Source organism: Zingiber officinale, unplaced genomic scaffold (genome assembly GCF_018446385.1).
Source record: "Zingiber officinale cultivar Zhangliang unplaced genomic scaffold, Zo_v1.1 ctg134, whole genome shotgun sequence".
In the NCBI taxonomy this organism is placed as follows: domain Eukaryota; kingdom Viridiplantae; phylum Streptophyta; class Magnoliopsida; order Zingiberales; family Zingiberaceae; genus Zingiber; species Zingiber officinale.
Window position 1 is genome coordinate 241,588 of NW_024589830.1, and position 15,178 is coordinate 256,765.

The window sequence follows — 15,178 nt, forward strand, 5'->3', positions numbered from 1 at the left end:
TCCTATTTCAAAAGTTAGTAATTGTCCGTAATGTATTTCTTCTCTGTTGATCTTGAAACAAATTGACGAAGACGTTGAGACGAACGTATTTATTTTTTATTATCTTATCCAGGAACAGATCAGAGAAAAAGATGATCGAGAGGATCCCATTCGTGACCTTGGATCCCAGGCTTGGACGCAACGCATCACTGTCCATGTAAAATGTTTGCTTCAGATCTCGACGTTTGTGCCAACTATTTTTGTTAATTGTTTTGTCATGGCGCAGAGCAGCTGGAGAATTGCATGATGGTCATGTTACGCAAAAGTCGACAGGTCTTCACCTACACAATTATCAATTTCCAAAGATGTTTCAGACTTGCAGGCTTTTATAAATAATCTAGATTTATGGCACATATAAAAAGTATCTTTTTCTTAAAAAAAAAAAAAAGAAAGAAATATGATGGGCTAGTAACTGAATCAGTAAACACAAAAATTTCCACTTACTAGATTCAATACATGTATCACACACAAACAATGAAAGAGTTTTACGAGAATCGGTTCGGTATAATTTGAACAAGGAGATCAAAGGCATATAACAAAGATATAAAGACGAAGAGTGTGAGGATTCATAGGCTTTCTCAGCGTCGATTTGAGTCTTGGATCATTGAGTTGAGGGTTCGGCAAAAGTGACTATCTTCTTCTCCAGCTCAGTTCTGTTGGCACCGATTATTTTATCCACTTGTTGCCCACCTCTAAAGAAAAAGAAAGTCGGAGTTGCACGGATGTCCCATGATGAGCTTAACTCCTAAAACAATGTTAATAATAATGAACCAAAGATGCTCAAGAATTTTCAGCTATGCCGACCCATAGGACATTGCATGCAAATCTGTTAAGAACTCCAATTAAGAACTGAAGTTGCTGATGTGAATGGTTGAGCATACAATGCTTTGGATAATCGAACTCTTAAAGAGTTTCAAGCACTGTAGCCATAAAAAGAGATGACAGAAACCACACCATTGATATTGAACTGACTAAGCTATTGATGAGAATGTTCAAAACTTAGAGGGACATAATGAATCAGAAAGAATATCTTACCGATAACTCATCGACATCTATTGTCAAAAACATCAATGCTGGATACTTCTCCGACAGCTCTGTATAAACTGGTGCCATCACTCTGCATGGGCCACACCATGTAGCGCTAAAATTTGCTACGACCTGCAGGAGGAAAGATAGACTAAAGCTAGACACACAGTGATATACAACAAAATTGAGTTATTATAATTATTCTTCTCATCTAAATGATTTCCATGATAATTGTCAAACCTCCTAAAGGTTGTAGTAGTATTTAAAGGCATTTAAAACTGAATAAGCACGTCTAAACTCTAGTATATGCCAGAATGATATGTTAATGGTTTCAACACCATCTACTTCAATAATAGAGGCTTCAGTATACTTGAATTTTGTCATAGTTGATTCACATATAAGAAGATTAAATTTTAGTTTAGTTTACATCACTTAAATCCCCCTAATACAGAGGCCCTCCTTTTGCCAATCTAGTTATTAGTTAAGTTGACCTAAATCATTCAGATTGGCAACTATCTTAGCCTGAAGTAATTGACAGATAATAGTCATGGAACTGAAAAGTGCGTTTCAGTCTCAGGATTGCACAATGATAACGTGTTTTTGCATTAATGTATAGCGAGCATGTTGTTTGTGTGATTCATGTTACAGAAATATCTTCTCGAGTTACTTACTATCTTTCCATCCTTTTTTGCTTCAGAAATCTTTTGGTCCCAGTTGTCTTTGCTTGTTATTACATGCACGTTTCCACCACTGAAGTCTATCTCATCTTGAAGATCAGCATCTTTTCCTTCCTAAAGAGAGAGAAAAAGGGAGGTTAGCCGAGGCTTTTAAATGATATCTTCTTTTAAGACTAATATTAGCAAACATTTTTTTAAATTGCAGAAGCCAAGAGAGAGAGAGAGAGAGAGAGATGAAATACTTCTTTAACTTTCTTTTGTCTAATTTTATGATAACATAGCAATATTCTTCTATAGTCAATACATAGAGAAGAAAATTTCGTCCATTCAATATATCACTGCTGAATCGAAGGGTTTATACTTAGCATAACTACTCAGAGAACTGTTCCAAATTCAGATGCACGTTAGCTAAGCATAGCAAGCCCTTTACTACTTTCTAAAGTTCTAGAACGCAAGCAAATGCACCAAAACATGTATCAATATGCATAAAATTCCAAGGTTTATGAGCAAGTATAAACAGCAGCCTACTTTACCAGCGTTCAAATTGTGGACAAACAGCAAAAGCATGCAATTCAAGAAGCACGGAAGCATATAAAGTTCCTAAAGAGTACAAAGGGATGTGTTCCAATCCATTATTACTGTTCTCTTGCCATGAATGGATAATTTCTCACCTTTCCTGAACAATTTCCCATTAGGGTTAGAATTGTGACTGGATAACCAGAGGATCAGCTTCGTCTGAAAAAACAAAACTGAAGAAAATACGCGTTAGTATAAACTTATGTCCATAACATGACAGGAACAATGAGATGATAATGATCTACATCTGAATGAAAAAAAAAGGTATGCCCAAATTATGTGGAAAAGTAAATTTCTCAATAAGAGAATCTGCAATTGAGACATGCTTAATTATTATAAAACTTCAATCACGTAAAGTTAAAGGCCTGCTAAACAGAGGAAACACTTCGTCAACATGATAAAAATTTAAGTGATATGGGTACCACTATAAAATGACTTTACATAGGTTGGATAAGATCCATAATCGATCATAAAATAGACGGGGCATGCAGTTTCTGGTCATCATTATTGTGGAAGTTGGAAAGAATACATCAAAATAATGATGTAAAGGCACACTGTGGCCATACTTACATCCTAGCTGTTGGTTATTATCTCTAATTGGCGAGCTTAATTGTAAGTTGTGCATATGAATACAAATCGAACCCATTAAAGTGATATAACTTAGGCTTATTGGGTTTTGGTTATTGGATGTAAATCTTGTATATATAGAACCTATAGTCCCGCATCTATTATCATCTATAGGTTGATAATAGATGTCCACTATATATAGGGTTGGTCCCCAAGGGTTTAGTGTTTAATCTTGACAGAGCTTTTGATTCCCATTGACCTAAAACTTTTTGGCGTCGTCATTCTCTAAGTTCCTTGGAAGATCCTCCCTGTTTTCTTCCGTTTCTTTTTCCTCAGGGTCTTCTAGACGATACTAAAGGACAAAGACATGACTCTTCAATTAGATTCTTTGCTATTATGTTTATGTATTTATTTTTCTTATGTCATGTTCTCAATGAAACGAAGATCCATGCTCATATGTTTTTGTTTTTCTTATTTGAATTTTTATTTCGGCTATCCAGAATTCATACAGCTTAGGTTTTACAAGAACTATCAATTGGTATCAGAGCCAAGTTGTTTTGTTTCATCGTTTTCATTAGCAATAAAGTTTAAGTTTTTCATCAATTTGTTGTTTGTTTGCTAGATTAAGTTTTTCCTAGTTAATAAAAAATTAATTTTTGATCGTTGCAAATCATATAAGGGAAAACTAGGATAGATTTATTTTTTGAGTTTTTCATGTTTCTGAGAAGAATACGAAGAACAACGAAAACTATCACTGTTTAATCTAATTTTAGGTAAAATTGTGTTCAATCGATTGCTTTGGTCGAGCAATCGATTGCCGAGTCTAAAATTTAAAAAAAAATCAATCGATAAATAGCCTTAAACTCATGACTACGTTAATTATCAATCGATTAGAATTATTTTTAATCAATTGAGATTATTTTTTTATTTTTTTATTTTTTAATTATTTTAGGCAGATATGTAAGTAACCCAGGATCATTGCACTGGAAAGCGGTAAAGAAAGTGATGTAGTATTTGCAAAGAATTAAAAGACATATGCTCACATATCGGAAATCAGATCATCTGGAGGTGATTGGATATTCAGACTCCGATTTTGCTGTATGCTTGGATAGCAAGAGATCTACTTCAGGTTATATTTTTATGCTTGCTGAAGGGGCTATATCTTGGAAGAGCGTCAAGCGGACGCTATTAGCCACTTCTACTATGGAGGTAGAATTGGTAGCATGCTACAAAGCATCAAATCACGGGATTTGGCTACGAAACTTCATCACAGCATTAAAGATCATTGATGGCATTGACAGACCACTAAGGATCTACTATGATAATAAAGTCGTAGAACTTTATGCCAAGAACAACCGCAGTTCATCAAAGTCCAAGCACATCGACATCAAGTTTCTAGCGGTTAAAGAAAGTGTTTAGAGTAGTAAGATTATGGTAGAGCACATCAGCACATATTCTATGTTGGTCGATCCACTCACCAAAGGCTTGGTGCCTAAGGTGTTTCATGCACATGTTGTGAATATAGGAGTCCTTCTTATGGAAGAAGAACTCATCTAGTGAGAGTCTATATTTATTTTATTGCTCTATATTTGATAATAAAGACAAATATTTTGTTTTGATTATTGTACATACTTAAAGTTCAAAACATAATAGGAATTTATATATTTTTTTGACATTCTGACTATGATATCATCATTATTATTGTTGTTTAACATTTGGTATTTGTAAATATGATACAGATTCCTTTTGGAATCATAAGTTGATCATGATTTGCTTTTGCAGTTTAGTATAAAGTATTTCGCAAATATGATCTGACCTCTTTTGAGGTCATCTTAGGACCAGTTGAAAATTGACATGTAATGGTCGCATTCCATGTGATTTTCACTCTACACATCTACATCTTGATCCATGTCATTAATGACATTGGTATTGTGATTACTGTTGAGGCTTGTTACGATCATATACAGTAGCTATGACCTCTTTAGTCCTATACCAATGAAGTTAATGAACCAGATTGTTTACAGGGATATTCTATACCCATAAAGTTTGATATCAACTGAAGTTTTGCTTGTATTTCATATACAACTCACAAATAGCCCAAGTGGGAGATTGTTGGTTATTATCTCTAATTGGTGGGCTTAATTGTAAGTTGTGCATTAAAGTGATCTAGATTAGGCTTATTGGGTTTCGATTATTGGATGTAGATCTTATATGCGTAGAATATATAGTCCCACATCTATTATTATCCATGGGCTTAGATGTCCACTATATATAGGGTTGATCCCCAAGGGTTCAGTGTTGAATCTTGACAGTTTTTGGTTCTCCATTGATCTAAAACTTTTCGGCGCCGTCATCCCCTAAGTCCCTTGGAAGATCCTCCCCGTTTGCTTCAGCTTATTCTTCCTCAAGGTCTTCTAGACGACGCTAAAGGATAAAGACATGATTATTCATTATGTTTATGTATTTATTTTTCTTATGTCATGTTCTCGATGAAACGAAGATCCATGCTCATATGTTTTTGTTTTTCCTATTCGAATTCTTATTTCAACTGTCTAGAATTCATGCGACTTAGGTTTTACAAGAACTATCATTAGCTACCTTCTATTTCACATATACTATAAAACAATCTTATGTTACTGATCACGACCTACTTGTGTATGACAAAGTGGTTGGATAACTAAGTTTTCTTAGCATATACATAATATACTGAATAAATAAGCTGAAAATTTTCCAATTTCCACCACAACCTTTCTTTCTAAATTCAACAGATCCTCATACATCTCCTTGCTAAAATTTGAGCATATCACGGAACACAAATGGTATCTCTTCTACACCAAGCTATAAACCCTTTAAAAAAGTTTAAACTAGCATTCATTAAGACCGGTTTGGTTGACGAGAATTTTTCAGAAAATTTCTCTCTACAAAGGACTTAGCAAAAGCATCACATATACGATGAAAAGCACCGTCTACAAGAAATTTCTATTAGAGTTTTAACAGATACAGAACGACACAGAAAGCCTCTAATTGCCCTAGCCCGAAACAAGAAAGCAAAATACCTAAGAAAAGCCCTAAATCTACGAGCGCAATCAACTTAACGGCTGATCTGAACAAAAATCACAAACCTGGAAATTTAAATCAGAAAGAGCGTATGAAAAAGCCACTACTTGTTGCTCCAGCTGTTTCACGACGTTCGGCAGCTGGAGAGAGAGCGTTCGCCGGAGCAGATGAGAGATGAAGAATCGTTCGGTTAGTTCGGAGTCGAAGAGGAGGTTTTGAGTCGTCGTATATCAACCGCTTTGAAACATTCTAGAAAACAAAGAGTTTTTTTTTAAAAAAAATTGCAAACCGAAGACATTTCAAAAAATTATATTAAAAACTCCATTTGAGCTGTCACAGTTATTTAATGTTGAATATTGCAAAATATATTTGATCAAGAGACATACTTTAAAAATAATAGTCTCCTCGGACATAGGCAGGATCTCTTGGATTATTTTTTATGATGTAGGAGATGATCCAGCCATAAATGGTTATGATCTCTTTTTTGGTTTATCGTCCTCATCAGATTATAATTTTTGTTCGAAACAAGAGGTCGAAGGTCGTTCGGAGGACATCCTCGCTCGGCGCCCAGTAATCTAACCACTTATCCACCACCAAAGACTTCCGAGCGGCCTCTGATCGCCCGCTCCGAACAAAAACTATAATTTGGTCGGGACGGTGAACCCAAGAAAGGATCCCAATAATTTACGGTCATGATCCAGTCGCAAATACGAGTGACACATCCCCTGGACTACAAAAAAAAGTGGTCCAAGAAATATGTGCTCCTCGGGACGTTGGCGCATAAGGTGTTGTCATTATGAGGTCTGAGATTTGAATCTCGACAAAGTCGAGATAAATACATCATTTATGTGTTAGTCATTATTCTAAAGGTTAGTAGTCATCCGTGATTTACTTCTTCTGTATTAGCCTGAGACGAATTGACGGGGACGAACATATTTATTTTTTACCATCATAAATGAAAAATAATATTTTTTAAAAAAAAATAACATTTAAAAATATTTTAGTCGTCATTGTTCCAAAAGTTGACATTGGATAACACGCTTTCCTTGTTCTTGTGTGGATAAGGCTCGAAATAAGTCAAATGTTGGATGCGATAGAAATCTGACTGTTTGACCGTATTTTTTTTAAATATATTATGGCCATGAGAATTGAAAATACCATCTTCACGCTTCCAATTGATATGTGTGTTTTGTGTCTATTGCGAAATTAATGAAACGATTTAAGATAATTAATTAGCTTTTGGACCGGGAGGCCAAGACTTTGAATGGCCAAAATTTTTAATGGAAACAAATTTAGGTCAAAATTAGGTGAGGATAAATGTAATGGCTTGGCAATTAGCTTTTAGAAAGTCAAAAGTTACCTAAAGAGTTGTATTGAGTCTCATTCTTGAAAAAATAAAAAAAAATTACTCAGTCAATAAACTACATCATACAAGTTTATAGACCATCCCACTCAAATTCCTACACCGCCAACATGATTGTAATAAAGTTAGTACATAAGCATAAAGACTCGAATGGTTAATTTGGACTAAAAATACCATTAAATCCCTGTACAATGACATCTAAATTGTGAAACATCAACACGCCCGAGTCTTGCAGTGCAAGGATCAAGAAAAAAGTCTGAATAATTAAGCAACAAATAGCTGAGATTATTCCACTAATTGTTTGACCGATTGACAAGCATACAATACAACAAAGGAAGTCTTCTTCACCTTGCGACGATAGGATGCATCAAGGATGGAGGATTAGCCTTGATGAGACCCCAGATTTTCCTCGACCAGGTTAACAATATAGGAGTTAATTATGCAACTCATCAGCTGGTATCTCAGTAAAAGAAGCCCCGAGTAGTAGGATGTGGTAAGCTCAGGTAGAATAAGACAGGGTATATGTGTCCTTTTACTCCCGCGGCCGAGCGAGCCAAAGAGAACTCAAGGCACGAAGACGGGAAAAATAGTCATGTATGGCAAGAAGTGCCCGTGCAGATTGTCGAGTAGTTAATATCCGATGCATTTGTTGTAAGGTTTGCTGCCGTAGGTTGTCAGCCTGGAATGGTGTATAACAAGGATTTCATATTGGATCCAATGATAAGAAATGAGAAAGGATGGAAGAAATGAACATCATGTAGAGAACGAGCATGAATTAGGTTTTCCCACTGAAATGTAAGAGTTTAAATAGGTACCTGGCGAAGAAAATTCTCAAGAGTTCCAAGTTTTCCCATTGCCATAGCCATCTGACCCATGTAGTTTGCAACATTCCCTGAAGACCCTGAGGGACCAAGCGACCCAGCCAATGTTTCTGCCAAGGACTGCTGCAGTGCTTCCATCCCTTGAGAGAGAGCATCCTCAGCTTGTTGGGATGATTGCTGGAGGTTACAGATGCCCACAACTTGCTGTTCTGTTAACGGCTCCAGTTGATTTGCAAGTAGCTGTAGCATTGTGGCGAATGAAATCAAACTTAAAGAATGCCCAAAGGGAGATAAGTTCATTATAACAAATTTGTGCAAGTGAAATACGAAGCACAACGTTAAGTGCAGAACGATATGATGCTTTGCACCTTCAGAAGTTCAGATGAGCGGAATCCCCCTAGCCACATGAAACATCTTTCAGCTGGTGTCTTCCACATGCCTGACAGTATGTGAAAGACATCTGCCTTGGCAGCAATGCCCTTGATCCTAAATATCTCTTCATAATGAGCCAAGACACCGTCAACAATAACACGGAGATCATCTTCACTGGCATGAGCATTCACAGCAGTCCTCAGTTCATTGATCTGTCTGTTCTGCTCTTCAAGCCATCGTGCATATTCTGCATCAAAAGCCAAGGCACCTGCAACATGCAAATAAACATGTAAATATGATTGCATCACAGTAAAACAATTTATAACAGCATCCAAAAATTTCTATGTGATTATGCAACTTGTATACAAAGAGAAGCACTATGGCATTCTTGGCAATACTTAAGTCTCAAAGAGTCTCAAGAATTCCCACCCAACATGAAAAAATCAACCACAGTAATGCTTGGAGAGATAACATATCAAGGAAATTATAAAGGGGAAAGTGGGTCCAAAAATAAAGAACAATAGTTTTCCAAATATTAACCTGCACAAGACTGGCAAACGTTCATGAATAACTAATTTTCATAAGCCTTTTCTGTACAGATACTCCTCTTTAGTTGCCTCAAGGAGAAAAGCTCAATAAGAGTATTAACACAAGAGTCTAGAAAGGAATATGGGAAGGCAACTCATTAAGTTTAAATAAGGTTTTATGTGGCATATCATGAATGAAATTACAATTCAATAGACTGAATATTCTAGACTTTCAAGGTACTAGCTAGCTCAATTGGAAATATCCCTTTTTTAATGGTTGACAACGTCTTGGAATTAAATCCGTGTCTTCACCTAGAGAATAATACAATGTTACTGATTGCTGAATTTGTCCCCAGTATGTAATCTAAAAAGGTAATTTTAGATTAGAACTCAGATGGAATCAAACCATAGAAATTACCATTTCCACCAACAGCATGGGATTGATCTCCTGAGCTAGAAATAAAAATTCCCTAAAAGAAGAAATGTTTAGCATTGTTAGATAATCCGTAAAGTCTGTGATAGCCTGAATAACGTTGAAAAGCATATGGACAAAGGGACCATACCTGTTGACGAGCTCTTTGAAGCTCCTGCTCAAGTTGAGTAAGTTTCAGTCGGCTAGTCTCTAGTTGTTGTACATAAGCCTTGTGGTTTCAAAAAGAAAGCATGTGAATGATGATTAGTTGAAAAATAAAATGGTGTTCCAATTTATTTGCATAAAGAAGAAAGTACAGAAATTTCTGCAAATGATAAATATTTAAAATCATCACTTTTCACAATAGGGTTAATACCCAAATTCAATAAAACAGAGATAGTCTGATAATTGTATCATTATGCGATATATAACTAGAAGTTATAATCAGAACTTGGAAGGTTAGATGAAGATTTAACAACCAATTTATCAATCTACTGCATACAAGTTTTGGATACAAGGACATCTTAGCAGAAAGGTTCACTAATGATCCAAGTAAATGTTATTTAAGTGATAATTCTATGGAAGTGGAAAACAGCATAAAGATTGCAACCAAATAGAGATAAAGTACCTTTTTCCTCAACCTACTCTTTCTAGCAGCTTCACGATTTTGAGCAAGGCGACGAAGTGTCTGTACAATAAAATTATCCAATGCAATACTCAACACATTTGCTTAATAGAAGAAAACATCAAATAGAGACAACAGAAAAAGGTAACCTTTTGGTCTAGTGGTCTGTCCTTCGTCCTGTCACTAGAATCAGAAGCTGCAACTGTAGCAAGTTGTCCTTGTTCTAACTGCAAAGTAGAAAAATCAAGGATTGCTAACCACAAGAAGATATATTCCTCCTTTTTGCAACATGAGATGAAGGGCCATAGATACATCCAATAAAATTAAAATAAACAGACAAAACAAGAATCACATATCCATTTTATTCAACACATCTGCTAGTCAGTCAAATTCTATGGGAATACTAACTATGGCTGTGAGCTGAGTGAGTTGAGTATACAATTTCTCGTCTTGGCTAGCCAAATTTTATTATCTGGTTCAACCTATTGAGCTCAAGCTATATGCAGCGAAAACGCTCAAGGTTGGTTCATTCAAATTTAAACAAATCCAAAACAAGCTTGAGCTACGCCTGTTTATGTTGCTTAAAAAGATTGAGCTTGAGCTATGCCTGTTTATGTTGCTTAAAAAGATTGAGCTTGAGCTAGAAAGCTTATCAAAGTTGACCAAGGCTAATTTAAGTTGGAATTTAACTGAAATTCATAACAGTCAAGCTGGAACTAGAACTTACTAGCCATGAATGCTCCAGCCAATCAAACAAAGGTGATAAGTTGATGTGTGACTAAATGAGCTTGCTGAGAACCCATAACCGAGTTTATAAATAAGTATTTGGCTATAAATGAGCTTCTTCATGATTTCATAACAAAAATTTCCATGTCTGTTCTCAAGATTATAAATGAAGCTTGTTCAGTCCATTCATGCACACAAAAGAATGTTCACAAACTTAAAAGCCCAAGCCAAGAATTGATCAAGCTCAGTTATGCTAAAAATAGACTTGGCTCAATAAGATATTGAGATGAGCTCGAAGGCATAACTGATACCAAATCTAAGCCATTCAAGAGTCTTGGCTCATTTTGCAGCTTCATCGCACTTCTGGGTCTGACTCATTTAGTTCAAAACCTTGTCATAACCAATTACCAATCTTCTCAAAACTGGTATACTAGTTTCCACATGTCTGCTCTTTTCATTGTTTTCTCTGAAAAAAAAAATCTTAGATATAACTAAACCGTTCTATAGTTCAGTCCTTGGATGATTTGACAATATAGCCAAGGGAAAGCTAATGTATACCCTGATACTAGAACATGGTTCCAAAACCATGACTTATCAAATGAAATATATTTGTGCATCTTTCATATTGATTGATATAATAATCTGGCAGATAATGACTCCATAAATGTGTAGTACTTGCAGAAGAATCAACAACAAGAATGCATACGTATGCAATAATAAAAAGGCAAAGAAAATCACCATCTGATGTTTGTCATCAGTGTCCACATCTGTGGAGGTATCTGTCCTAGGACTACCATCTGCCATTGAGGGCTCTCTGATTCTCAAACTGACCTCTTCTAGATGATACCAGACTTTGTCGCACTGTGTTTTCTTGCAGAGGCCTCAAAAACAAACCCTAGCAATTGAAGGTGTAATGTCTGAAAGACACAGGCTGCTTTCAAAAACTCAGCAAAGCATTCTTCTATTAGCAGCAGTTTAGTTGAGTGCCACCAACAATCTGCAAAATAAGAGTCTATCGTACCTTAAACAGAACTCCAAACTCGGAGGAGTCAAGAGTGATAGCTTGTCTACCTTGTTTTGCAGTAGCTGCTAGATCTGAACAAATAGTAAACAATCTTTAACCTCGAACAACCTATGTGGTATAGAAACACGTATGTATCATTATACAATTTAGATATGTCAAATCATCAAAATGAATTTTAGCTTAATTGATTACATAACAAACTTCTTTTTTAACACTTAATCTACTTAAACAATGGACAAAAGATATATATATATATATGCCCCATTGTAAAAATATAGAACTAGTAAAATTTACCTATGCTAGGAAGCAGGATATTAACAATCAAAATAAATTCATAAGAGGAAAAGATTCGACAGGGATAACTATGCCAAACTAGGTTCAGAATATTTTTTAGTAGAAAGTCGATGGACACAGAAGAAATTCACTCTTGCAGAGTTAAGAGGAAGCACTTATATGAATTTATATAGATTACTGAAGTGCGCCAAAATCAGGAAATGTATTGCATTTACCTCTGCTATAGTGAGGCAAACACAAAGCACAAGCTACTTGTTGGACAGAAAGGGAAAAACTGGAGAAGGGATTTATATATGCTTATATATGTACTTGTATACATATGGTTGTATATGTATGTTTATCATAATCAAAGGTTACATTCCAGCACTGACAACATGTCTCTACGTTACAAACAAACCAGTATGCTACCAGAATTTCGCCAGGGAAATCTCACTAAGCAATAATAGATAGAGGTAACAGAAACTTATGTTGAGGGAAGATTCTTGAGCCAATCAATTTTACAAAATTATCAAGCCTTTACAAGGAGTGACACAAAAGCAGATGTATGTGAAAGAAAGCATTCCAAGCAATCTCTTATATATTCTCTTGTAGAAAGATGATAAGTGGTGTGCAACATATGGTTGAATGTGGATTGAATTAGCACAACAGTCATTGCTATAAGTCTTGATTGGTCAAGATCCAAATTGGTAATAAAAATGGATAAAATAAGAAAGTGTGCACTCAGATTTCCCTGGTCAAACAGAATTAGCATAAATATCAGCTAGAATTGAAGATTTATAAGAATAACCAAATAAATAATCTGAATTTCCCCTTTGTCCAACTAATAAGTAATATATTGATTAAAACTAATGGAAATCTGAATTTCTTTCAAACACCCAAACATAAGCATAATAATGTTCTTGTCCATTGCGTTCAACATTTCCACCATATTCAATAACTCCTAGTTACGATATATGCATCAACCACATATGAACAAGTTAGTTGCAGAAAGAGGAACTAACTCACATCAGATTCCCGTTATCACTCCGTCTCTCCAGTGTAAACCGCAGAAATGATTGAAACAGATAACAAAACAGGCACAGCTTCTAGTCACAAAAATGATGGAGCTGAACTTCCTCAGGTAAATTAGCTATTTGCAACTAGTCTCAGCGCAAGTAGACATAGAATGTATCAAGAGTAGCAATATTAACAATGAAACAAGTACTACAGAAATCAAAGAAGATCAGAGGTATAGACTATCAACATACTCATTTTGAAAACGCCGTTGAAGGCGAAAAAAAGCTCGGCATGCCGACCTCAATTAGATTACCATTTTGTCCACCGTCGCCACCGCCGTTACCGATCCCAAAAGATGAACTTAAAATTCGCCACTTCCCGACCTATTAGGATTCCAGAATCCGGAACCCTTGTCGCACCAACCTCTCAGCGCCAAGGCGACACCTAATCGAAGATGACAACCCCGAACCCTTATCTGTACAGTAAAATACGAGTGTCCAAAGCCTGCTTCCGAAGCAAGAGATCGAGGCTCCACAAATCCTAGAGAGTACGGGCCAGCAGGGGCGGATTGAACAATAAAGGAGCCACCTTCGGCGGACGAGTGGGCTAAAAATCTGCCTGCAAAACCTAAGATTTTTGTGGGAGAACTCGTCGCGGCTGCGAAGGATCGGCCGGTCTCCTCAACTCCTCCTCCTCCTCCTGCTGCTGCTGCAGCTTTGACTCTTCTCTTGGATCTCTCGGTCGCAGATATCTTCAACCTTTTTCAATCTTTTCCTAACTTTGGGAAAATTATGATTTTTTTTTCTTTTTCTTTTTGCTGATCGAGGAAAAGATATGGGAAAAAAAAGGTTAAAATAATATTTTTCGAATTTTATTAATATTAAAACGCCCTGACATCATTCTACTGTTAATATATCTCTGACTTAAATTAAAATATTTTTTCTCTTTTAAATTACTCACTCATTTATTAATAAAAAGATATTTAAACAATAAAATAAAATAAATGAGACATTTAAATCCTAAAATTATATATTAAAATATTAAAAATTAAGAGTCCTTTGAAAAAAATCCTCTAATAATCAACTTTTAATTGATTTAAAGATGGTTTGGCTGAGCTTATAAAGCTCTTTAAAATCGTTTATAAGTTGTTTTGGAGTTTATAAGTTCTTCAAATTTATTTGATAAATTTTTTTTCAAACAACTTATAAGCTGTCAAAATAAGTTGTTTTGGAGTTTATAAGCTATTTTTAAAAAAATATAGAAGTCCCTACTTTTTAAAAAAAATCCTATTTTAATAATTTTTTCTCTAAAATATCCTTATATAATTTCATAAATCCTCATCTTATCCTCCATAAATTTTTATAAGTCTAATATCTTTTTATCTCCACCGACTTCTCTTCTAGCGCTGTGTCATCTTCTCCATCAACATCTCTTTCCAATTTTCTCTCCCCTGGTGCATAAATTTGCCCAAAACCCTTTATTAATAAAAATCTCAAAATCCTCTATTAATAGTATTATACAATTTTTGGTAATTTTATTAATAAAAAGATTTTATAATACCAAACACATCAATACCTTTAAGTTGATTGTAATAATTTCACCTGAACATTTTAACAACTTATTTTTAAAATAAGACATAACAATTTATAAGCTCCTAAAATAACTTATAAACAGTACGAATCTATAAATTATTTTTAATAAATTTAGTCAAAGACCCTTAAATTTATTAATAATTTAAATTTTTTATTCTTTCTTAAATCATAAATATATAATTTAATTTTTTACTAACTACGTAACTTCTTGCGGCATCAATCTTCTTCGTCGGTTTTCATTAAAGGTTAAAATATATGTTATAGTATCATCACGTACAAATACCCCTCTAATAGAGATGGTAATTTCACCCAAACTCGACGAAGGATCCGACATCCGATCCGAATGAAGAAGGATATGGAGGGGCTATCAATACCTTATACCCGACTTGAATACCCGATTAAATAATATATATACATATATTAAAGATATTTTTTTCCAAAATCAACTTATTATTTTTGTTGATATTAGGAGGAGACTGTATAC

General features: G+C 35.1%; 2 protein-coding genes across 7 annotated transcripts; both read right to left on the minus strand.

Annotated features, from left to right (window-relative positions):
- Window positions 1–120: 120 nt before the first annotated feature.
- LOC122036209 (thioredoxin H4-1-like) lies at window positions 121–6,182 on the minus strand. Of its 2 annotated transcripts, none has more exons than XM_042595476.1 (5): window positions 6,008–6,182; window positions 2,414–2,491; window positions 1,737–1,856; window positions 1,075–1,197; window positions 121–320 (listed from the first exon to the last, which is right to left on the minus strand). In XM_042595476.1, exons 2-5 carry the CDS (start codon window positions 2,432–2,434, stop codon window positions 255–257), a joined length of 330 nt encoding a protein of 109 aa, XP_042451410.1. In that variant the 5' UTR covers window positions 2,435–2,491; window positions 6,008–6,182; the 3' UTR covers window positions 121–254. The 2 variants fall into 2 exon arrangements, with proteins under 2 accessions (XP_042451410.1, XP_042451409.1); XM_042595475.1 differs by lacking the exon at window positions 121–320 and adding an exon at window positions 438–784.
- Window positions 6,183–7,383: 1,201 nt separating this feature from the next.
- On the minus strand, window positions 7,384–13,903 carry LOC122036207 (transcription factor TGA2.2-like). 5 transcript variants are annotated; one of them, XM_042595471.1, is made up of 11 exons: window positions 13,354–13,903; window positions 13,112–13,245; window positions 11,860–11,883; window positions 11,527–11,785; window positions 10,212–10,289; window positions 10,066–10,125; window positions 9,589–9,666; window positions 9,444–9,495; window positions 8,495–8,766; window positions 8,121–8,366; window positions 7,384–7,984 (listed from the first exon to the last, which is right to left on the minus strand). In XM_042595471.1, the coding sequence occupies exons 4-11, from the start codon at window positions 11,590–11,592 to the stop codon at window positions 7,838–7,840; spliced, it is 999 nt and encodes a 332-aa protein (XP_042451405.1). In that variant the 5' UTR covers window positions 11,593–11,785; window positions 11,860–11,883; window positions 13,112–13,245; window positions 13,354–13,903; the 3' UTR covers window positions 7,384–7,837. The 5 variants fall into 5 exon arrangements, with proteins under 5 accessions (XP_042451405.1, XP_042451404.1, XP_042451402.1 ...); XM_042595470.1 differs by having other exon boundaries at window positions 11,527–11,719; window positions 11,810–11,883; XM_042595468.1 differs by having other exon boundaries at window positions 11,860–11,920.
- Window positions 13,904–15,178: the final 1,275 nt, after the last annotated feature.